Source organism: Elgaria multicarinata, chromosome 20 (genome assembly GCF_023053635.1).
Source record: "Elgaria multicarinata webbii isolate HBS135686 ecotype San Diego chromosome 20, rElgMul1.1.pri, whole genome shotgun sequence".
Classification (NCBI taxonomy): domain Eukaryota; kingdom Metazoa; phylum Chordata; class Lepidosauria; order Squamata; family Anguidae; genus Elgaria; species Elgaria multicarinata.
Window position 1 is genome coordinate 17,574,303 of NC_086190.1, and position 24,972 is coordinate 17,599,274.

The 24,972-nt window shown below is 47.1% G+C and overlaps 1 protein-coding gene across 2 annotated transcripts; it reads left to right on the plus strand.

Annotated features, from left to right (window-relative positions):
• The first annotated feature begins 2,051 nt into the window (after nt 1–2,051).
• Nucleotides 2,052–20,581, plus strand: AGTRAP (angiotensin II receptor associated protein). 2 transcript variants are annotated; one of them, XM_063145092.1, is made up of 6 exons: nt 2,082–2,175; nt 2,900–2,987; nt 11,307–11,341; nt 12,134–12,245; nt 13,501–13,702; nt 19,659–20,581. In XM_063145092.1, the coding sequence occupies exons 4-6, from the start codon at nt 12,141–12,143 to the stop codon at nt 19,769–19,771; spliced, it is 420 nt and encodes a 139-aa protein (XP_063001162.1). In that variant the 5' UTR covers nt 2,082–2,175; nt 2,900–2,987; nt 11,307–11,341; nt 12,134–12,140; the 3' UTR covers nt 19,772–20,581. The 2 variants fall into 2 exon arrangements, with proteins under 2 accessions (XP_063001161.1, XP_063001162.1); XM_063145091.1 differs by lacking the exon at nt 2,900–2,987 and having other exon boundaries at nt 2,052–2,175.
• Nucleotides 20,582–24,972: the final 4,391 nt, after the last annotated feature.

Consider the following 24,972-nt stretch of genomic DNA (forward strand, 5'->3'; position numbering starts at 1 on the left):
TATCGTCTCCGCAGGGCTCCCTGCGTCCTGTCTTATCGCGCCTGCCGAAATAGGCGGCGTGGGAAGGTGTCACAAGGCCGCTGGCCGCCACACGCGGGGAGGCGATGTGCAGAACACATGCAGATCATGTAGCTGTTTGAGGCTGGGTGGGCACGTGGGGGAGGAGAAATTTGCTCGCTGCGGAAACTGGCATGGAATCATAGAATCATAGAATAGCAGAGTTGGAAGGGGCCTACAAGGCCATCGAGTCCAACCCCCTGCTCAATGCAGGAATCCACCCTAAAGCATCCCTGACAGATGCTTGTCCAGCTGCCTCTTGAAGGCCTCTAGGGTGGGAGAGCCCACCACCTCCCTAGGTAACTGATTCCATTGTCGTACTGCTCTAACAGTCAGGAAGTTTTTCCTGATGTCCAGCTGGAATCTGGCTTCCTTTAACTTGAGCCCGTTATTCGAGGGCAAAGGGGACTCTGGGGTGCCTTTCGAAAATGGAAGCCGCTACGCAGCTGCAGGTTTCCGGCAAGGGGAGGAAAGCAAGCGAAGGCTTAACAGTGTGGTGCAGTGGTTAGAGTGTCGGAATGGGATTCAGAAGATCCGGGTTCTAGTCCCCGCTGGGCCATGGAAACCCACTGGGTGGGTTTGGGCCACTCACTCACTCTTAGCCTAAACGACCTCGCAGGGTTGTTGTGATGATCACGTGGAGAGGAGGTGGTCTAGGTAAGCCGCCTTTGGTTCCTTACAAGAGGAAAAAAGACGAGATATAAATGTAATAATATTTTTTAAAAACACACACACACACACAAATCTACAGAAAGGATTCGGTCCTGAGTGCAAATTGATGCCATTCTCACTGCCAGCTGTTGACCCAGATCAAGCAGCAGTGGGCAAAAGGAGTGTGTTCCAGATGTTTTGCACTACAACTCCCCTCAGCCCCCGCCAGCATACTTGGGGATGATGGGAGTTCTAATTGTCATGTCTGGAGGGCATATTGTTGAAAAGGTCAGGCACAGAATAGAGTTCTTTCTTGTTGTATATCAAGAGTCTCACGGCAAGAGACGTATTTGTCAAGATGAAAGGGTGGGGCTTCCCAAAAGTCCTTTTCATAGACAGATATTTCAGTTCGTTGCGTTTAGTTCGCTCCACTTTTCCTCCAAGGCGTTCGACGCCGCGTGCACCGGTTTGTTTATTTTCTATCTTCACAACCGTCCTGCGAGGTAGGCCAGCCGGAGAGCGGCACTCGGGGAGCCTCACGGCTGAGCTGGAGGGAAGGTTTGAATTTGTTTCCCCAATCCTCGCTGGACATTGTACCCAAGCCTATTGCCCTCCAGGGGGGGTTGGACTACAACTCCCATTATCCCTCAGTACTGTTGGCTGGGGCTGATGGGACTTGAAGTCCAAAACATCTGGAGGCTGCCATAGAGAGGGGCGCTGTTTCTAACCACTGCATCATCTCGCTAGTTCTTGAGTCCTGGAAGTCAGCCTTCCCTGAGTTCAAAGGGGCTTACTCCTGTGTAAGGATTGCAGCCTTATCTAAGCCATTTAGTTATTTTATTGATTGATTGATTACATTTTTATACCGCCCAATAGCCGCAGCGGACGGACGACTTTGGGCCAGTCGCGGACTCTCAGCTGCCTGACCTACCTCACAGGGGTGTTGTGAGGATAAAAAAAAAAAGAGGCAAAAAGCAGGATATTGTGAGAACATATAAAGTCACGTTTAAAAAGTGAAAGAAAGAAAGAAAAGTAAAATATTTAAAGAGTCAAGGAAGGAGAGTCTCCTCCATCCTCTTTAGAAGCGGTTTTTTTGTTTAGTTTTTTGCCCTGCAATCCGCACTTCTCTGTGCATGCTCAATGGCAACGCTCAGCCCGATCCAGCCGCCTGGGCGCCGGGTTTTCCCCCAAGCGGCGCCACTCCGGATCGGCTCCGCTTCCTGCTGGAGCCGCCGGGGCTTCGCTCCGGCTCCATTCCCGGAGGAGGAGTCTCGGGTCTCTGCCCGGGGAGGGAGTCACGGGTCCGGGCAGGGCTTGGACGGGGCGGGGACGGGCCTGAAAAGAAGGAGAGGAAGGAGGAACCCAGAGGCTCCGGAGCGGAGTGGGCGTCTGTCCGTCCGTGTGAACGCTCTGCTCGAGCGCCAGGTTCTTGGCGCGAGCATGGAGGTGCCCGCGGTCAACCTGAAGGTGCGTGCGGGGTGTGCAAAGAGTGTGCAAGCCGGGGGTGCAAGGCCCGGGGAAGGGGAGTGTGGTTGTGTTGCCTTTCACATCTTTTGGACTTCAATGCCCATCCGCCTCAAACAGCAGGGCCAGCGACCGAGGATTATGGGAGTTGGAGTCCCAAACAGCGGGTCTGGGGGGAAAGGGTACCCCCTAGGATAAAGCAAGGGTGTGCCACAGAAGGCGTGAATGCTTGGGATGTGTTGGGGGGGTCCCAAACTTTGTGTGTGTGAGAGAGAGAGAGACAGAGAAAGAGAAGGAATGTGTGTGTATGATACTATATGAGAGAGAAAGTGTGTGTGTGTGTGTGTGTGTGTGTGAGAGAGAGAGAGAGAGAGAGAGAGAGAGGAGTGAGTTAGTGAGTTCTTGTTTTTAAGATAAAGCTAGCATAGGTGTGAAGCCAAGTGGAGAGCAAGGGTGTGTGTGTGTGTTTGGGGGGGTGCTTGTGTAACTGGATGCGAACCTGTTGTGCAAGGGCTGTGCCTGAGAAGAAGAGATGGGGGGGTGCTAGGCACCGGGGCGGGGAGGCAGGTAGTATGTGACAACGACTTGTGCGAAGGAGGGGGGAAAGACTCCTGGACCGGGCTGGGTGTGCAATGGTGTGGGTGCTTGGGACAGACATTTTTCCTTTTCCATCCCCATCGCTCTTTCCTTGTGTGTTGTGTACTTTTTTTCTTTTTCTTTTTTTTAGTAAGCTGGCAGGATAGAGACTTGTCTTGTTTCACTGACTGAGTGGAAAGAGGTCCAGGAGCTGGGTTTTGGGGGCGGCTGAGGACCAGGTTACAAAATACCTTTTTTTCTGCCTAAACATGCATAGGATTGCACCCTAAATAAATCAATAAGTGAGCAAGTATGAAGGAAGGCATGCCCTGCGACATAAAGTGGTGAGAGGTGTGCGTGTGTGTTTGACCAGATGTTTTAATCCCGTCTTTACAGCCCTGTAAGGTAGGCCAACATGAGTCCCACACCGTGTGCATTTGTGCAGAGACCGTACATTTGCGAGGGGTGAGCCGACCACAGCCCTTTGTGTGCTGGGCCGATGGTTTGGACTCCAAATCCCATCAGCCCCAGCTGGCATGGCCAACGGTCAGGGATTGAGAGAGTGAAAGTCCAAAACATCTGGAGTGCTATGGGTCGCCTACCCCTCTATAATGCTCAGATGACATACAAATTGTGGGGTTTTCAACTCATGTTCTGCAACTCATGTTCTCAGAGGAAAGCAGGTGTGTGCTGAAAAGTGTGCGGGAAGCGAAGCCCCTTAAGAGTGAGGGAAACAATTAAGGTTTGTGCACAAATGTCCGTGTTGTTTATTGTTAATGTAATAATAAATAGTAGCGGTAATATCCAGCCTGGTTTCCCCCCCCACACTTGCAAGAAAGGTCACTCTTTTCTCTGTTTGATTCTCACAACAACCCTGTGAGGTAGGTTAGGCTGAGAGTCAAGGGCTGGCCCAAAGTCTCCCAGTGAGCTTCAAGGCCCAGAAGGCACTAGAAGTCCAATTTCAGTCCAACTTTCTAACTGCTACGCCACGTGTGTGTGTGTGTGCAAAAGGATGTCGGCGTGCCAGGAATCCTTTACCAGTTTCACTTCCACTTCCTCCCTTTCCTCTTTTAAAACAAGTGCCTTCTTGTGCCTGGGTTTTTTAAATCGACGGACCCTTGCACACTCGGGTTCCGGGGCTGAGACACCCACGGAGACGTTTGCGCAGGAAGTTCCTGTCATGCTGGGTGTTGCAGTCACGTGCCTTTCGCACCCCCACTGGCAAAATGCAGGCATGACCCAGTGTCTCTGTTTCCTAATCTTGCTGCCATGTTCCCCTTTTTATTGTTTTTTTTTTTTTTAGAAAAACTGGGTGTTCAAAACTATTCGAATTAAGGGATGGGAATGGTCTCATTCAGAGTTCCAATCATCCATTGCGTCACACCAAACCATGGTTTGCTCTAACCGCTGTTTAGAACCCAAACCAAGTATCCGAGGCAGTAAGCCTGTGTGTACCAGTTGCTGGGGAACATGGGTGGGAGTGTGCTATTGCACCATGTCCTGCTTTGTTAGTCACTGGCTAACAGCTGGTTGGCCACTGTGCAAACAGTGCTGAACTAGATAGACCCTCCGTCTGATCCAAACGGGCTTCCAAATGAAGAAGCAAACCACGGTTTCTAGTTGCTTCTCTCCTGTCATCTTCCATCTGCTCAGCGCTGCTGTTTTCATGCTCTCCAGAGACAGAGCAGCAGCTGGAAAAATGTCCTATCCAATTGGTCGTTGCAGGGTAGCCGTCGTTAGCTGAAATCACGGTTTGCAAGCTGGCGTCAAACCACAGTTTCCAATTCTGTTCGGTCGGCAGATCGCAGTCAATTCTGTCAGTCCATTCTGACACTTTGTTATATCATAGGGGCTGTTTTTTCCCCATTCTGTAAGGTGGAAATGCCTTTCTAAAGGTTTAGTTCCTGCCCTTAAGAGCTTTAAGCAAAAATATGTTCGTCTTTTTGACGCCACCCCCTTTTCTTTGACTCCGCCCACCACTGGAATGTGGCCCCCTGCTGAAAAAGATTCAACACCCCTGCGCTATGCTGGCTTTCCTTTTCCTTAACAGTAGTTTGGTGTCTGAATCGACCCGTAGTGCTTAGAAGGACAATGTGGATACAAAGTGGGAACTCTGAAACACGAGTTCAAGTCCCGCCTCTGACAATTTCAGAAAAAACACTTTCTGAAATCGGTTTCTCCCTTCTGTCAAATGGGGATGCTAGGAATCCCTAGTGAGCATAAACTGTGCATTTAACAAAATTACGAAGCTGGATATTTCAAGTGGGAGAGGTCCTTTTTAAAACATTTCCCCCCAAAGAGCACCCTGCTTTTAAAAATCTAGCACATCAAGCTGTTGTTGTTTTTAAGCTGGACACTTCCTCCCTAATGTGTTAGCTTTCTAGATGCAGGGAGGGGACTTTGTTTCTCTGTGTTAACTCACAAATGTATTTCCAAGCGTGCGGGCAGTGTCTGCTGAAATTCCAGAAGCCGCAGAAGAGATGTGAAGGTCTGGCAGGGGGGGGAAACAGACAAATTAGGGGGAAATATTTCCAGAGATTGGAAAATCTGGGGGTATTTTCTCCTGAACTTTTCCGTGTTCCTTTTTCCCGTTTGTCTCCCCTTGCCTTCACGTGTCTAAGGCAGAAAATGTCTCAGTTAGTTTGTGTGAAAAAAGAAAAGAAATACAATTTATTGGAGGGGAAATTTGATTTGAGGTCAAGCCGAAAGAAGCTCACCAGCGACACTTTGTATGAACTTCGGCTGGGTTTGTGGCATTTGTGAGAGAGCGTTGAGAATCGCCTTGATTCCAAAGGCTTTATAAATTTACGATTCCGGGCCAGGATTTGTTTGCCTGGTTAGTCATTAACAGAGCCATTTCTTTTAAAATAAACTCTATGCACGCCTACACACATACACACACACACACACTCAAAACAAAGAGCTGACATATCTAAGCAGAGCTGGTGTGTATGTTTCTTTCCTGTCCAAGTCGAGATCAGGCCACCTGGGCAGCTTCCAGATGTGTGGGCTGCAGCTTCCATCATCCCCAGCCATGGTGGATGTTGTAGTCCAGCACATGGGCAAGGCATGGTTGAAGGCAGAAGGGCTTTGATCACCAACGTTCAGCGTTGGGGTGTTTTGTATGTGAAACGCAAAAAAATAGAGAGTGGAAATGAAGGGAGATGGAAATCAGAGGGTTGTGATGGATCAGTTGGTGATGACAAGATGCCATCCTTTCCCCAGTGCTATTTAATATTTACATGAAACCGCTGGGAGAGATCATCTGGAGGCATGGGGCGGGGTGCTATCAGTATGCTGATGACACCCAAATATATTTCTCTGTGCCTTCGACAACAGCGTCAGCTAAGGGTAGCGTGTCTCCTCGGAATGAATGCTTAGAGGCGGTCATGGGCTGGAGGAAAAGCAAACTGAAGCTAAATCCAGACAAGATGGAGGGGCTCGCTGTCAGAGGCCGCAACCTGGGTTTGGAGGTGTGTCAACCGGTTCTGGATGGGGTTACACTCCCCTTGAAAGACTGTGTTTGCAGCTCGGGGGTGCTTCTGGATCCGTCGCTCCAAATGATAGCCCAGATAGATGCGACGGCCAGGAGTGCCTACTATCCGCTTCGGCTGATACGCCCGCTGCGCCCCTTCCTGGAGTTAGAAGACCTAAAGACGGTTGTGCATACGCTGGTAACTTCGAGGCTCGACTTCTGCAATGCGCTCTATATAGGGCTACCTTTGTGCCTAGTCCGGAAACGTCAACTAGTTCAAAATATGGCAGCCAGGTTGGTCACTGGTTCACCGAGTGGGGGACCACATCACACCAGTTCTAAAATCTCTTCACTGGCTGCCAATTAGTTTCCAGGCGAAGTATAAAATGTTTAAAGCCCTACATGGTTTGGGTCCAAGCTACCTGCAGGACCCGTACAATCTGCCCTGCACACTCAGGCTCTCTGGGAAAAATTTACTCCAGCCAACAAAAACAAGGCTGACAACTAGTACCCAGAGGACCTTTTCTTCTGCTGCTCCCAGATTATGGAATGACCTACCGGGAGAGATTCGTCAATTTAACAGTCTTCCGGAGTTTAAGAAAGCTATAAAGACTGATCTCTTCCGGCAGGCCTACCCAGTTGAATTTTAAGATGCCTTTTTAATAATGTGCTGCTTTTAATAATGTATTAGTTTAAAATGTTTTAATTAGTTATATGTATTTTATGGTGTTTGTATTTGTGTTGGACCCCGCCTTGATCCAGAGGGAGAGGCGGGTAACTTATTATTATTATTATTATGAAAGAAGTCTTACAGCACCAAGGATCTCCCAGCTAGCCATGCATAGGATTGCAATCTTACTCGGACGTAAGGCCCCTTGAATTCAATAGGCCTCGATCCCAGATAAGTAGATGCATCAGAAGTGTGGAACTCAATCTGGGTGTGGGACAAAATTGCTTCCACCAGGCTTTCCGTGGTCCACGTGGCTTCAGTGGATGTGGCCACTGCTACTAATGCCTTCACCCACCCCTGTTCATTTCCTCTTCCTCCCCTGGTTGAGCCAAGGAAACCGGATTTGGAATCTGCATTTCGGCGCCTGCATCCCTGGCGTATGGGATTGCAGCCTTAAGATTTGCTTTGCAGATTAAAATGTACACCCTCAATTCATTGCTGCTGGCATGGCAAATAATAATAATAATAATAATAATAATAATAATAATAATAATAATAATATCTGGATCGAGGTGGGGTACAGCAAATAAAAACACCATAAAATACATACAACTAATTCAAACGTTTAAAACCAGTGCATCATTAAAAGCAGCACCCCATTTTAAAAAAAGCATCTTAAAATTCAACTGGGTAGGCCTGCCGGAAGAGATCAGTCTTTATGGCTTTCTGACGAGTCTGTCCCCATGAAGCCAAGGGGAATTAATAGAGCCTCCCCATTTAGGGGTAGTATACCTGTGAATTACCAGCTGCTTTGGACAAACGCTAAGGCAACGCTATCTCTGCTCCGTTCTTGCTTAGGCTCGCTGGTAGAAACCGGGAACAGGCTTAGTGGCTTTTTAGCCTGATCCATCAAGGACATTCTTGCACTTTTAACATTGACATAAACGTGGCCTCCCTACATTCTTTACTTGCTACCGGGAAAAGAAGTCACTGGATTTTTCAAGGCTAGATAAATATGAGTCCTGTTTCCTTTTTGCAGGGGCGGAGGGGTGGTGTTCATGCGTGTGGGTGCATCAAGTACCTGGCATTCAAACATCAAGGATTTTGTGAGAATATATGTGCCAAATGTTTCTTCAGTACGTTACGAGGAAACTGCAATGATTCGCATAAACCGAAAGTTAGGGTGAGGGGGAAAACATCCGTTCTTGGCTGAATTCCTTTTACCTGACTGAGCTGCTTCAGGATTTCCAGGGAAAAGAAACAAGTGATTCACTCATCTGTGTTCTAGTAAATATGCTAGTGTTCCACGGATCTCTCTCTCTTTCTCTCTGTTCATGGTTCATCATGCTTGGATATTATTTTTACTGACCTGGATGACTACTTTTGCATAATTCAAATTGTTTTGAAAACCTGCTGTCTCAACATTCTTTTAAATTGGTGAATGCAAATTCACGGCGCTTCTCCGTGCCTCCCAAATGCCGGGTTTTCTGTTCCTTCAGTGCAGAGTCAAAAGTGGCTTTACTTACTTAGGGTACTATCTTTAAGACACATTGGGAGTTGCAGGACTATTTTCCGTCTATACATACATAGGATTGTGCCTTAAGTCCCTTTCTTCTGTTGTCTTAGTTATCTTGGGGGGGGGGTGAGGGGGGTTACTTGGCCCCTCCCCTTTCCCCTAGCCACACCCCTTTCCCCAATCGCCTACAGTTCGGATGTTTTGTCTTTGGTACAGATTTCCCCCTTTCTAAAAGGTTGAAATGCTTCTACGTTTCCGGCAATAAGAGCTCTAAGCTAAACTACACCGGCATTTCGGATGTTTTAGCCCCGCCTTCTTTGGCCTTCAGCCCTCCGCACCACAGATGTGGCCTCCGAGAACTTGAATTCAGCACCCCAACCAAAGGGAAAAGATAGCCGTTCTACAATTCTCATGCGGACTGCCACCTTTGTAGGTTCGAGATTTCTTCTAGCCCATACTAGAGCACAGGCTAGTTTTGTCATTCGGCGTGCATCGTCCCCGCAGCGGTGCCACCACAGAGAAGGCCCTGTCCTTTGTATATGCGTGGTACGTATCTCCCCCTGATGCTATCTCGAAGGGCGTCTCGGCGTATCCCAAAGGGCCTCTCGGCTTTTTGGAGCCAGAACTGGCAAAGAAGCTGTCCAGATTATGTTCCGGGAAAGGGAGGGAGAATTTAAGAAGGCCCCAAGGAATGCGAAAGTTCCCTGCTCCTCCTGTGTCCTTTCACTTTTTTAAAAAAAGGAAGAAATGAATTGTGGATTTTCTCGGGCACTTGAAGAAATTCACGCAAGGTTATGAAAGGTTTGCCGTGTCCCCCGCGTGCGTGGACTTCGCCCCCCCCTTCTTTCCGATTTTAATTTTGGAAGCTGCAAGGGGGCAATTAAGTTTGCAAAATGCAGCCTGCGTTTGCACAGAAGCCTCGCTGTTTATTGCGCTCGCCTCTGGAGACGCTCGTATCACTGTAGGGGAGCGTCGATTTTTAATTAGTTGAGGTTTTTATTATAATGAACACTACATATTAGCTAGAAAAGCCTCCCACACACACACACACACACACCAAAAAACACACCCTTCAGTGGTTAATATAACCAGACTTGTGTTTCTCTAAGCCGTCAAAATGATAAATAACTTAAATGTTTTCCTTTTATGCTTGAGGCTTTTTAAAAAAGGCTTAACATGGTGGTATTCCGTATGACTGGCATAGAAAACAGGCATGCCAAATGTCTCTGGAGAGGTTGCATCTTAACTTCATGCCCCATGTTTTAGCCAAAACTGGCTCTTCAAAGCAGCTGGACAAGGCTCTTCCAAAATTCTATTTATGTACATCTACGGTATTTGGAGTCATTAAAACAATATCTTAAGCATGTGACAGGAAAGGGTATTTTCACATGCTCAGAGGTATTTTAAGAATACCATGGGCAGAAGATAAGTTGGTATCTGTTTATTTATTTATTTATTTAGAATATTTATATACCGCTCCCCATTGAAAAATTTCGGAGCGGTGTACAAGGTAAAATGAAAATAAAAACAGAATAAAAACAGTTCAAACAAAATTTAAAAAGAAGCAATAACAGTAATCCAAGGCTGCATGTTAAAGAAAGGCTTCTTGGAATAAAGATGTTTTCAGGAGGCGCCGAAAGGAGTACAAGGTCGGAGCCTGCCTGACCTCCAGAGGCAGGGAGTTCCACAGGAGGGGGGCCACCACGCTGAAGGCTCTTCCCCTGGTGGATTCCAATCGGAGGATGGATCTAGGTGGAACCACCAGGAGCAGGCCCTCGGAAGACCTCAGTGACCGGGCAGGTTGGTAAAGGAGAAGGCGCTCTCTCACGTATCCTGGTCCCATGTTGTAATTATCTGTTGTAATTCAACACAGTGATTTGCACTAAATTTGCAAGGGTTTCTGAGTTTGAGCTGTTTAACAATAGCTGTAACAGAATTACTTTTGTTCTAGTTTGATGAGGCTGCTGAAATGAAGAAAACTTGGGGGAATGTTAAACTTCAGTTTTACAATCTAAAAAGACGCGACACAAAAGGAAGAGGGAACGGGCAGGGCAGAGGAAAGCATCAACAGATCTTTCGACAAAGCTGATGGAATGGCCCTGTTTCCCCTGCCCTTCTTTCGGCACAGCCAGCTGAAATGTCCAGATCTGAATGCTGTCTCTTTCTTTCTCCCTAGGTCAAAAAAATGACACATTGCCTTTAAAACGCAAACATCCTGGTTCTTGTGCCAGTTCCTGCTTTTCAATGAATTGAGTCATTTTTAAATTTTTAAGGTTGCGCCATGAGGAAACAGAACGATAGGGTTGTGACTGCATTTTGGTGCGAAATTGCTAAGAGGGCTGTTTTGTGTGGGACGTGCACGTTGGCCCTAAGGATGTGTGTTTGTATGTGTATGTATAAATACATAAATCAAATTTTCAGAACCTAAGAAGAGCTCTGCTGGATCAGACCGAGGGTCCATCTAGTCCAGCACTCTGTTCACACAGTGGCCGACCATCTATTGATCAGGGACCCACAAGCAGGACACAGTGCGACAGCACCCTCCCTCCCATGTTCCCCAGCAACTGGTATACACAGGCATATTTCCTTTGATACAATACCTCCGTCACCCCCTTCCAAGAGAGGTCTGTGTGTCTTCTTTGGTGTCTTTTTAAAACGCTGTATAATTTTTATTTTATTCTTGTACTTTATTCTCTAATTGTTATGTTTTTATTGCATTTCAACGTATTGTTTTAATTTTGTCTAAGCCGCCTGGAGTGCCATTTTTGGGTGTGTGAAAATCAAATAACTCAAAAAATGGTGTTGCGAATTTACACTGTAAGATACTTGGGGCAGATACTTTTCTGCTGTTTTGGTGAAAAATACTGCATGCATTGTTTTCTCATTTTTGCTTACAGGCTATAATTCTGGTACACTGGCTGCTTACATCATGGTGAGTGAACTTCAGTGGTGGTTTTTTTTGCTCCCTTGTGATTTCCGGATCTGTCACTCGTGAATCGTGCGACGACAACACAGGATGAGTTCAGTTTTGTTTTTTAAAAATGGAAAATAACGTCCTGTGATGACTCTCTTTCGCAATGATGTCAGGTCATCTACGAAAGCGATGTGAGGGGGAATGACAAACTACAAGCGAAGTCGCATCAAAGAGGGACTCATTGCCACATGATTGGTAAAATGGGTTTTCCACATGCAACAGCAGAGGGCGCTATGGTGCATTGTGGTCAGTCAGCAACAAGGAAGAGGCGGAGACAGGAAGTGGGCCAAAAGCTTCCTGTCTGACCATCTCTATTGTTACAAAAAAACATCCAATATCTTCCTATTTTTTTTTTAATCTTTTCCTTTTTGTGGATGGAAACGTTGCTTTTAATGGTTTTTTTAATAGATACAGGGGTCCCCAACTTCTTTGGTCCGATGGGGGTATTTTGAGAGAACAGTGGGCGCTCTCACAAAATGGCCACCCTAGCGAGAGGCTTGCCCGTTCGTAAATTGACTACCGCGGCGGTTTTACAAATAATTCAAATATTCTTAAGAAATAAAAGTCAGGAGGGGCAGAGAGCCAGTCAGACACTGGGAGAGGTGTTTTGGGCACATAAATCACATTTGATTTGGGAAAGGCCATTTTTATATACCTTCCCCCCCCCCCCAGGTGTCTTCAAATTGGTTTATGCCAGGTGTGTTCGGAATTGCTTCTGTCCCATTTTTCTTTTCTTCCTTTCCTCCACAGGGCCTGCATGGTGGAATGGTTACCTACTTCCTATGCATGGGGCAACTTTACCACACTTGCCGTGGGTGTTTGGGCAGTGGCCCAGAGAGATTCCATTGATGCTATTCTCATGGTTGGTTTTTAAAACTTTTTTTCCGCTGTGTGTGGGTTAATGTTGGAAGTAAAGTGTGTCAATGGAAAACCAAGTCTTGGCATATCACCATAAGAATTTTCCATCTCCGTCTTCAAAAGGTTCTTCCCTGCCAACTAGCACATAACCCGTCCCCTCTCTAAGCCCTGTGTGAGATTTCTCCTCCAAGCCAAAAGCTGACCTTTTCCCTTCTCTCACAGAAGCTGTGCTGTTTGTGAACATTCAGTTGCATGCATGTAGTGCAAAAGGAAGCAACCAAGCTGAATGCAATGCAGCAGCCAAAGGTGGTGATTTTATATGCATTTTGGTGTGTTAATTCCAAATGTATCCCTGTGGCCTTACCGATGTCGGTGGACCACAACACCTAGCAGCCCTAGGCAACGGTGAAGGCTTGATTGGAGTCCAACAACATCTGGCAGTCCAGCAACATCTGGAAAGCCGCAACACACACACACACATCCATCCGTTTCAGAAGGCTTTTAATAGATGAATAAATTAAGGGTTGAGTCCCCAATTATTAAAGGTTCATTAAAGATGACACCAGACCTTTAGTCTGATGCTTTGGCTATTATATTTACTGTGGGTTATTTAATATTTTAAAATGTTTTCACATCCTGATAGTTTCATTGTTGCATTTATTGTTTGGGTGGGTGTTTTATTGCTGGTTTGAGGTTTGTCGGTATCTGTTGATTGAGTGGTATATAGATTTAATAACAACAACAACAGCTGACAACTGCTCTGAGAAAGGAGGGAAATAGGAGCAGACAAAGGGGACATCTGGGCCTGCTCCAGTTAGACTTAGAGGGCCTAAGTGGAATGGCCCTGCCAACAACCTACTTCTTCTTTTTCCTCTTCCCTCCCCATCCCCTTTTCCTTGCGTGCCGTGTCTTTTTCTCCCCCTTATTTTTAGATTTGTAAGCTGTTGCGCAGGGACTGTCTCGTTTCACCGATTGATTGCAAGCCATTCCGGGAGGGATTTTTTCTTTGCTTGTTTTTGTTTTGGCTGAGGAGCAGGCTAAAAAATACTTCAATTAAATCGGAAAACCTATAAATGAAAGACCGCTAATAATAAAGACTAAAAGACTTTTCCGGCAGGCCTATCCAGATCAATGTAAAATCAAGAATTTTTAAGATGATGTTTCTTAATAATAATAATAATTGCAAAAAATGACAAAATCAGAAACTCCTGAAGACCAACAGCTTGTGTGTTCCTTGTGTGTGTGTTTTTCCTTTCCAGTTCCTCACCGGCCTGCTGCTGACGATCTTCATGGACATCATTAATTTCAGCCTGTTCTACCCTCGCCTGGCCTCGCATCTGACCGACACCGTCCGCTTCAGCACCGGCATGGCCATTTTCAGCCTCCTCCTGAAGCCCTTGTCCTGTTTCTTCGCCTACCAGATGTACCGGGAGAGGGGAGGCGAGTACGCCTTCAACATAGGTAGGCCGCCGTCGGTGGCCAATGGAGACACATTGTCCGGTGTTTGGCGCAAGGGATTCCCTCCACGTTTCTTGACACAGCCTGGGACGGTCTTCGGCTCGGTCTTCCTTTGCTACGCTTCCTCTCATTTTCTCCTTCCTTTTGTCCTTTCTCCATCTGTCCGTCCACCCTCCTCTCCTGATTTATTCACTTATTCCTTTTTTACGTTCACGATACCACCCAATAGTCGAAGCTCTCTTGGAGGATCACAACAATTTCTTTGCCTGTACCATCCATCTGTCCTTCATTCCATCCATCCATCTCCTCTCTCTTTCTGTGAACCTTTTTCTATTCCTTCCATTCGCATTCTTCCTATTTTTGATTTTTCTCTTCCCTTCCAGACATGGAGTCTTCGCCGGAGAGCCGTTTTGCCCGCGGTGGTGTTCACTCCACCTCCATACCCCTTGTGTGCCGCTATTGAAACAACTCCTCCTCTCGTTCGCACATTTCTTTCCCTTGCTTGTGCGTTGGCCATTTTGGAAACATTTACGTGGCCCGCCAACCTCTTGCCTCCATCTTCCTCCCCATTTTTAGACGCTCAAAACAGCTAGAGGAGGCCACGTATCCGAGGTCAAGATGGCCGCCCTGACGGCCATGCGGGCCGTTCGGATGTGCAGGGTCACGTTGCCCGTGCAACAACTCCCAGCACCTTCACCCTCGTGGCTTCTCCAAGGGCCTCAGAGGTCTTAAGAACTGTAGCTGTCTTTTTAGGAAGGAAATAAATATTACTTCCTTGTACAAACTACACTTTCTTTGCCCCGCTACAGTTCTAAAGTACCTTTTTTTTTAAAAAAAAAAATGGTTTAAGCTTGAAATGTAAACACGGCCTAAACGTTGATAAGCCGCTTCCGTTTCTCCAGATGTTCTGGTCTTCAACACCCATCAGCCTGAGACAGCACAGCCAATAGTGAAGGATCATGGGAGTCGTAGGCAAAAACACGCGGAGGCCTGCCCCTGTCCTGGATGTAAAGCCTTCAGCCTTCCTTACTCTAGCTGTTTCTCCAGTCCGTACATGGGCAGATGCCATCCTCAGAGAGGCGGTGTGAGAAATAAGGCTGGCTTTGATGATCCTATTTTGTGTGTAAGGGAGAGTTTGGGCAATAAAACCCCTTCACGTATTCTTTGCACACTTACTGATATGCCACCTCCCTCTGGTGTGATAGAACAGTGCTATAAACACAGAACATCTTCATTTTTCATTCCGCGGCTGTGATCTCTCTCTTGCCAGCTGGGAAACTTATTTATAACAACGTTGCGAGAACGCTAACGCTGGTTTCACCTTGTGTTGAGGTTTCACTGTTGTTCAGCGATGGCAATTGCTACAGTTCGGTTATAGTCAGGGCCGGCGGACGCTGACCAGAGCACCCTGGAGTTGTGCCTCCTCTTCTTCAGCGTTGCAACCTGTTTGTTCACTTGCTTCTCGCTCTGGCCCTGACAACAGTGGTGGTGTGAAGGAAAAGGAGGAGACGCCACGGCCTCCTCGCTCCCTGGCTCTCTGCCTGCCGAGCAAGCAAGTGGGAGCCGTGATTTATTTATTTATTTATTACATTTATATCCCGCCCCATAGCCGAAGCTCTTTGGGCGGTTTACAAAAGTTGAAGCAATGAACATTAAAAAGTATACAAATTTTAAGCCATCCAAAATATAAAAACAACCGTGTAAAACGGTATCCATTTTAAACAACGACAGTTCTGGGGTCCATTAAAAACAAACAAACTTAGCGTTGTTAACTGCTGTTAAATGCCTGGGAGAAGAGAAAGGTCTTGACCTGGCACCGAAAAGATAACAATGTTGGCACCAGGCGAGCCTCATCGGGGAGATCATTCCATAATTGGGGGGCCACCACTGAAAAGGCCCTCGGAGTAGGAACTCAGAGGAGGACCTTAGACGTTGAGCGCAGTGTACAGGTAGGTTCATGTCAGGAGAGGCGTTCCGTCAGGTATTGTGGTCCCAAGCCATGTAAGGCTTTATAGGTTAAAACCAGCACCTTGAATTGGGCTTGGGAACATATAGGCAGCCAATGCAAGCGGGCCAGAATCAGTGTTATATGTTCAAACCTCCTTGTTCCAGTTATCAATCTGGCCGCTGCATTTTGTACAAGCTGCAGCTTCCGAACCGTCTTCAAAGGCTGCCCCACGTAGAGGGCATTGCAGTAATCTAATTTGGAGTTTACCAGAGCATAGACGACTGAGGCTAGGTGATCCCTGTCCATCAGGTTATCCCTGATGAGGAAGAGGAGGAGGTACAACAGCAGCGGGTGACCATGGCAGTGAGAAGGTGGACCCGCTGAGGAAAGGAGAACGTGACTTGCCCAGCGGCGCTCAAGACCCTGAGCGGCATTTCCTCTGGCGCTAATAAGTGGTCGATACGACATCCACGCCCAAGCTGGGAAGTGCAGAACACCACATCTCAAAACATGTCCACGTTCAGTGCTCCAACCACGTCCCAGTGGGAACTGCAGTTTCAGATCTATGCACCGTTTTCTTAGCATCGTGGGACAATGCTCCTCAGATGCAATTTCCCATAAAAAGAATCTTTATTAAGTCAAGGACATTTGGGAAGAATTTGGACTTGGCTCCTTAATGTTTCATGTCCTGCTTCTTGTAGAGATGAGGCCATCGTCTCTTCCAAAGGACTCTCTCTCTCTCTCTCTCTCTCTCTCTCTCTCTCTCTCTCTCTCTCTCTCTCTCTCTCTCTCCTTCTCTCCATCCCATCTTTTGTTCTTGTACAAAATGTCCCCTTAACCTTACTTGGCTCTGCTTCAGCTCTTATCAGTATTTCCCGACTCGCTTCTACCCCCTACAAGACAGTCATTCTACGGTTACCCGGGCAAACGTGATTTTGACATTGCAGCAGCCACGATGCTGGCTGGCCTCTAAAACAAGGGTGGGGAAACTTTTTCAGCCCGAGGGCCAGATTCTATTCCGGAGAAGCTCTCGGGGGCCGCATTTTAGGGATGGGCGGGCCCGAAGACAAAAAGAAGCAGGCAACAAATACCAGCATGTTCTAGCTAAAGTTCTTACTGCCAGTAGCGTAGCCTGGGGAAGGGAGATTTCAAACTTTCAGAATGGGGGGAAATTGCACACAGCTGGGAAATCACCAAAGTTGGGGGAAAGCAGGTGGGGTGGTGGAAGTGGTTATGGATGGTGGCAGAAGTGGGATGGTTAGTTGCGCAAGAGGAGGCATGATTGGAAAGCTGAGCCAAACAGCCTCACCCTGATCTCCGTGCGGATCGTGACCAAACACGCTCCCTGTTCTTCATACCAGCTTCCATGTAAGCCACACTGTATCTCCGAAACATAGTCTCTTTGCATTCTCAATTTCACTGTGCGATATTTGTGTCTTTTCTCCTGTCTACTTCCTGGGCAGTTCCGTAAAGTGGACAGAGTCAGAGACAGCTGCCAGTGTGGAAAAGGAAGCATTTAGTTTAAGGGTGGGCGACTTTCATTTTCATTCGTTCGCTTATTACGTTTCTACACCTCCCAAAAGCTGACGCATTCTGGGCAGTTCATTGAGCCTCCTGGAAATGGTACCCTGCCCCAGCAGGAATACAAATCTGTTTTGTCACTAAATTCTGGTGACAAAGCACTACGGTGGCCGAAGAAGCCCAATTTTAGTTTTGAAACAAGGCTTTAAACCTAAATTTTGCCCTTTTAAGCTGCTGCTGCTGCTGCTGCTATTTGCTGCCGAAATTTGGAGGCAAAAATGCCAGCTTTGTCTGTGCTGTTGCCACAAAAACAAATTTTGGTTGTGGCAGGGGCTGTACTTAAAAGATGGGGAGGGGCCCCCATGATTCAGTAACTGTTCTTCCCTACTGTGTACATGCACGCTCTATTAAAATATACTTTCCAAAGAAGCTTGTAATGAAACAGAAGAAAAAACCTTTGGGCTGCATTAATAGAAGTATAGCTTCCAAATCATGTGAGGTACTGGTTCCGTTCTATTCGGCCTCATCTAGAGTATTGCGTCCAGTTCTGGGCTCCACAATTCAAGAAGGACGCAGACAAGCTGGAGCATGTTCAGAGGAGGGCAACCAGGGTGATCAGGGGTCTGGAAACAAAGCCCTATGAGGAGAGACTGAAAGAACTGGGCAGGTTTAGCCTGGAGAAGAGCAGATGGAGGGGAGACATGAGAGCACTCTTCAAATACTTAAAAGGTTGTCACACAGAGGAGGGCCAGGATCCTGATGTCCAGCCGGATTCCTCACAGATTCCTCACCTTTGCATGAAGGGTTCCTTTAGCCCAGGAGTGGAGAATCATAGAATCATAGAATCATAGAATACTAGAGTTGGAAGGGGCCTACAAGGCCATCTAGTCCAACCCCCTGCTCAATGCAGGAATCCACCCTAAAGCATCCCTGACAGATGGTTGTCCAGCTGCCTCTTGAAGGCCTCTAGTGTGGGAGAGACCACCACCTCCCTAGGTAACTGGTTCCATTGTCGTACTGCTCTAACAGTCAGGAAGTTTTTCCTGATGTCCAGCCGGAATCTGGCTTCCTGTCACTTGAGCCCGTTATTCTGTGTCCTGCACTCTGGGAGGATCGAGAAGAGATCCTGGCCCTCCTCTGTGTGACAACCTTTCAAGTATTTGAAGAGTGCTCTCATGTCTCCCCTCAATCTTCTCTTCTCCAGGCTAAACATGCCCAGTTCTTTCAGTCTCTCTTCATAGGGCTTTGTTTCCAGACCCCTGATCATCCATCAATGTGGCCCTTGAAATGCTTTTCCCCTAAAATTCCTATCAGCCGTTTTGAAGCATAGCCAGTGGTGAAGGATTATGGGAGTTGTGAGCTTCCAGATGCTTTGGTTTTCATGTTGCCAATCCCTGCTCTAATCTAGCGTTCTGTTGCTAACCGTGACTCGCTGTACACTCCTGAGAAGCCCATAAACCAGGCCTGTGCCAACAGCGGCCTTTATTTTCTTCTGGCATTTAGTGTTGATAAGATAAGGGGGAACAATGCCTGCTAGTCGAGATTGCGATATATTACCACCAGGTTTAGGGGAAATGAACTTTCAATACCATTTGCTGGGGAACGCGACAGGATTGTGCTATTTTGCCCTTCGTCCTACTTGAGGGCTACCATTGCAGTATCTGCTGGGCCACCGTGGGACCAGAACACAGGACCAGAGAGGCCGTCGGTCAGATCCAGTGCGGCTCTGAAGTTCTGAGGTAGACGGTCTCTGGATTCAGGGTTCCGTTTAGCTGTTGCAGCTATATAATTGTCAATAGGACGTGTTCTCCGTAAATAAATTTGTTCCCCCATCTAAGATGGGGCAGCTGACCCCAGAACACACAGATAAAGGATTTCCAGAGGGGTACAAACACAGCCTTAGTGTGTTGCAGCAAAAGCAACAGAGAATTGCTTAAAGGTTGTCGCATTTGTTATGGCATAAACGCTAAATGCACCTCCCAAGTACACCTGACCAAATAAACCACTCAGAGAACCGTAACTTGACCACCCCCAATTTGGAGGTAAAGCGGCCTCTCGTAGGGTACCACATCTTGTCAGCCCTATTTTGGATTGAGGAATTAAAATCCCACGGGCAATGGACATTGAGCAAGACGCCTTGAGTTACCTAGAACGTGCCTTGAGTTACCTAGAACACCGGTGAACAGAAAATAGATCCTACATGGTTGGCCACTGTATGAAGAAAACGTTGAACTTGATGAACCCTGATCCAGCATGGCTCTCCCTGTGTTCTTATGTTTTGGACTTCAACTCCCATAAGCCCCAGCTAGCATGCCCCAAGGGTGGAAGCTGAAGTCCAAAACATCTAGAGACCTACCTTGTACCCAACCTTGACCTAGAAAGCCCCTGGGCAGAAAGGAAAGCTACGTCTTCTCTTCTGGGAATGATTTGAACCTGGTTTGTGGCATCTGTGATGCTAAATGTTCTTGCTTTATCGCTCTTCCTTTGCAGGCGTTCTCCATGTCGGCCAAGACCATAGCGCCTACCAGACTATCGACACACCGGATCCACCACGGCCCTACCCAGATGTGGCTAACAAGGCTGGTCCACCTCGTCCTTACTGAGTGTTTTCACTCCCTTTTCTTTCGGCGTTCAGGCCTGGGGAGGGAGAAAAAACGGTTTCCACGTCCTCCCTGTTCCCTCCGTCCCGTCGAGGAAGTGCCGTTTTTTAAATCATCTGCGAAAAATCCAGGCGGAAATCGAGAAACGCACGTGAACGGCTGAGGGGGTGCTCAGACCTTCCCCCGCCATGAATTCGGAACCGTTGCGCACCTTCACGGAGAACAGCGTTGCTTTTAAACTCTTCTCTCTAGAGCGTCACATGCGCAGCACCGAACGCGCCCCTTCTAATGTCTGTATTCCCCAACCCTGTTTCCTTTCCCCTTTGCCGTTTCAACGGCACCGAACCTGTAGTTGATTGATCAAGCCTCTAAATGCATCCGTTTCGACGGCCGCCCTAAGAAAGGGGTTCTTCTCGGGGGTCAATCAAACTTTGCCTATGAAGGAGGTCGTTTTGCTGGAGTGCCTTTGGGCGTCAGCCGTGCGCTGGGAAGACCTCATGCTCTAGCGAGTGTTGTGTGATGGAGGGCTGTCCGCTAGCAGGACGTGACTCACTTTTCTGTGTTGAAGGATCAACCCACCTTCCCCCACTACACCACCCTAACCCCTACCCCAAATGCTGAAATCTGTGCCATTTTCTGCCAAAGAGTTGCACCTTCTGATGGCTGTACGGGTGCCAGTCGGTTTATCTGTTAGATGTACTTTGTGCCTTAAAATACACAGCCTTCTCTCCCTCTGGTTTTGTGGTTTTCGTACTCGAGTGTCTTTAAAGAGAATGAGAGCACATACTTAATAAAATGTTTCAGGCAAAACTATGCAAACTAAGTGAGACCATTGTCCTTTCCAGAAGAACGGAAAGCCCTTTCCCAAAACACGTTAACTTCAAAGAGACTAGTTCTGAGGCGGCTTCTGACGGGATGCCAGACGGGCTGACTTTCTCTCGCCTTCTTTTAGCTCTGCCCGTTTTAGTCTGTAGCGCATTTTAGGATCAGCTAACCTCTCCGTGCTCTCCCCTTCGGAAGAATATTGGCTTCCCATGGACTGTGTATTATTTGCCCTTGAGGAGATTAGCTCTGGAGAGGGTTTGCTCCCAGCTGGTGAAGAGCCCGTGAGAGCTTTCTCCCCCACTGGTCCAGGCTGGCCTGTGTCTGGCGCCGACTCCTCTGCTTCAGAGTCTGATTCTGACTGATCACCTGAAACACCTTCCAACCCAAGGGGAGCAGGGCAAAGCATGACACATGGCAGCACTGACAGTGAAGCTAAGGTGGCAGGATTGGGACCCCTGGCTTGAGATTTCCCCTCCTGTGTAGGAAATGGGGGGGGAGCACAGCTTGGAGAGCTTAGGGAGGCTGGGGTCTCTGGACAACAGTGCACCTGTGCATGCTGAAAGCGCATATGATTGTGCCCATGCTCTCCATGTGGGAAGATATCCGTGTTTTATCTTTGGGTAGGGGATGGAGGCGTGTGCTCATAAGCAGAGCCTCTCTGGATCAGATTTCCTAGGGCTTCTCTGAAACGGAAACCAGGAATTCGCCCCTCTGGAAGCGGTTCTGAGACAGTGGTTGTATTTGTGTCCATGGAAGGGGGACTGAGAAATTCACAGAGCTGCTGCTGCCTGCCAGTGTCAACAATACTGGTCTAGAAGGACCAAGACTCTGAGTTGATAGAAGGCAACTTCCTATGTCCCTATTTAAGTTAGTGCTTTCTCCAGAACTATGAGGACCAGAAACTTAGGGAAGGGCTGCAACACGGTGCACCTGCTTTGCATACAGAAAGTTCTGGAGTTTGCTCTCTGGCATTTCCAAGTAGGGCTAGGAAAGCATCCTGCTTGAAACCCTGGAGAAACGCTGCCTGTCAGTGTCGGCAATACAGGGTGAAAGAGATTGCAGGTCTGTTTCAGTAGAAGGCTTCTTTCAGTGGCAGCTGGTGGCTCCGATTTCAATGGGGCTGTGAATCCATCCTGGGTTTCAGTCCGAACTCTAAAGGAGCTGGACCCAAGTCCCACAAATGCTTTCAACACCTTGCCTCGCTCCTTCGGAGTATTGGCTGGTTGTGATTGAAACCCCGAGCGGATTCGCAGCCCCACTGAATTCGGAGCCACCAGCCGCCACTGAGTTCTCTGTGCGTTCCTCGCGGAGTCCCTGCCGGGGCCCCCAGATAGGCTTCCGCGGCGGCCGTGCGAACCCCCCCTGGCTTCCCCCCGTTGCATTTCCGTCGGTTTGAAGCCAGGCGCGGGGAAGCGAATAGAAGAGGGAAATGCAACGGAAAACGGGGTTCCTTCTCTGCAGGGGAAGATTCCCGGGGGTCGCCCCCCCCTCTCCATCCTCCCCCCCAGTTTAGGACAGCCTCCTCTCCTTCAGGACAAATGCATCTGATAATTCTCCCAAGGACCTTTTCAGCAGAGGCAACCCAACAGGTAAGTTCCCTGCTTGCAAAGTCCCCCCAATTAAAGTCCTACTTACGAGTAGACCCATTGAAATAGTCGGGACTTAACTTAGCCACAACTCGCTTGAATCCCATTAGTTTCCATGGGTGTCTACTCTGCAGTAGAGCGTAGGTTGGATCCTACCCAATAGCACTTCTGAGCCTGCAAAAAATTGAACCAGGAAAGAGGTCGTGAACCCCTCTTTTTCTGGCCTCCCACTTTTTTCTTTTAAAAGAAAAGCTTTATTTATTTATACCCGTTCAAAATGTTTCTAGGCTGGCAGGAGGCTTAATGACAATAAACATTATTATTATTATTATATTTATTTGTATCTCGCCTTTTGCCCAATGCTGGGCCTCAAGGCGGCCTTACAGAGTTTAAAATATACATGGGGTGGAGGGGAGAAACAAAACCATAAACAATTAAAAAAATACCCAACAAAATTATAAGACATTAACATAGATGGAGGGCTGGATTATTCCCCAAAGGCCTGCTTGAACAAAAAAGTTTTAGCCTGCTTCCGAAAGCCCATCAAGGAGGGAGCCAACCTAGCTTCCCCGGGAAGAGAGTTCCAGAGCACCGGAGCAGCCACCGAGAAGGCCCTGTCCCATGTTCCCACCAAGCGTGCCTGTGAAGATGGTGGGACTGAAAGAAGGGCTTCTCCAGAAGATCTCAAAGCACGGGCAGGCTCATAAGGGAGAAGACGGTCTTTCAAATAACCTGGACCGGAACCATATAGAGCTTTATAGGTCATAACCAGCACTTTGAATTTTAAACGTCCCATATAAAAACTGATACAATGGTGAAATAGCAAGACTTCATGAAAACACACACGTACACACACACACACCCCAGCCATGTATCCCCTACAGGGCCCTGAAAGGGTTTTTACCCTTTAAAAAGCAGCCTAAAAATATTGTTAAATAAATAAATGGCTTTATAGGCCCCTTCCAACGCTACGATTCTATGAAACTGGTGGCTCTTCTCATATCTCATTCAAAGTTATTATTGTTGTTGTTATTGTTATTATTCATCATCATCATCATCTGTCTTTTCTTGCTCCTGGTGGATTTTCTAGACCAGCCTTCCTCAACCTGGGGCGCTCCAGATGTGTTGGACTACAACTCCCAGAATGCCCCAGCCAGCTGGCTGGGGCATTCTGGGAGATGCATTCCAACACATCTGGAGCGCTCCAGGTTGAGGAAGGCTGGTCTAGATGGACAAGACAGGCTTTGCCAGGTCCTGCTGTCTGTTACTGATTCAGGAATTATTATTATTATTATTATTATTATTATTATTATTATTATTATTATTATTTTGTATCCCACCTTTTGCCCAATGCTGGGCCTCAAGGCGGCCTTACAAAGTTTAAAACATACATGGGGACGGACGGACGGACGACAAAACCATAAACGTTTAAAATACACAGCAAAATTATAAGACATTAACATAGATGGAGGGCCAGATTATTCTCCAAAGGCCTCCTGGAACAAAAAGGTTTTAGCCTGACTATTGAACATGTTTTAAGTAGGGCTGCTTTCTGGATATTGGGGCGGATGTATTTGGGTAGGCCCAGTTTCTAAAGGTTTTCTGTATAGTTTTTTTTTAATGTGATGCCAGTGACTGATGTGACTAATGGAATAATTGTAACCTTTTCCTGTTGCCACAGTTCTTTAACTTCAATAGCCAGTGGTGTGTATTTTTCTCTCTTTTCCTGTTCCTTTTCTACAATATTTTTGTCATTAGCTATTGCTATGTCAATGAGGTAAGTGTGTTTTTCATTATTATTACTACTACATATATATGCCGCCATCAAACCCTTTTATTTTTCACACTGTTTGTTTGTTTATCTCCTGTCTCTTTGACCTTCCAGGTAGTCAGTTCGTGTCCCAAATTGGGATTGCCGTTTCTCTGAATCTTTTTGGAAGAAACGACCTTACCGTTACACGGACATGGAGAACCCGAAAAGGGTCCCGAGAGGCATGAAGAAAGAAAATATACCGCCGTCTTTACGTAGCTACTTGATATCAGGTAAGCTGTTTAGTTCCAGGATTCTCTGGAGTCTAGTATACCCTCCCCTGTGAGAGAAAAGGTCCCTCCGAGTACTGTGTCCTGTTTCCTGAGCAGATGCTTCTGAGAAATGCATAAGCAGAGCATGCATCTGGAAATCAGGTAGCCTGCCTCTGAAAGTGTAAGCTCCATTGAGTTCTATTGATATAAGAAACATTCCTTTGGACCTGGTATTTTTTTCTTTTGAACTTGGTTAAAATACTTCCATATTTGCTGCTGCTAGGTGATTGTATTTATTTGTCTAGCTGCCTATTTTGCATTACAATATATTGTTGTTGGGAAAATTCATTTCTGCCCAGCCACTGTGAGGATTGCAGCTAAACTCAGAGGGAACAAGGGCTTCTGAGGAGGGTGGCATATGTTGTCAGGGTCCCCGCTCATAAAAAAGTCCCAGGGCTGTGTTCCTGCAAACCATGCATCCGTTACACCGCCGTTTACCTGCTAAAGCCATTTATTATTCTCCCAGCCGTTTTAATCCTCCAGTTAAATAAATGAGACTGTTTCTTTGAATCTATTTGGAAGAAACGACCTTACCGTTACGCGGACATGGAGAACCCGAAAAGGGTCCCGAAAAGGAGACGGAAAAGGCGTGATTGCCATTTTTAGGTCTTTACACTGCTGCTGACTTCTGCTTCTTCTTTTTTAAAAATTGTTTAATTCCGTTTTAAACGTTTTAACTTAAAAAAAAAAAAAGTTTTATTCCATCGTTGT

Bases quoted from the DNA above. Each gene is read 5' to 3' on its own strand.
- AGTRAP (XM_063145091.1), top strand. From the start codon at position 2,149: ATGGAGGTGCCCGCGGTCAACCTGAAG. The intron at 11,342-12,133 runs GTGAGTGAACTT...TTTCCTCCACAG, and splicing joins CACTGGCTGCTTACATCATG to GGCCTGCATGGTGGAATGGT. The intron at 12,246-13,500 runs GTTGGTTTTTAA...TTTCCTTTCCAG, and splicing joins CCATTGATGCTATTCTCATG to TTCCTCACCGGCCTGCTGCT.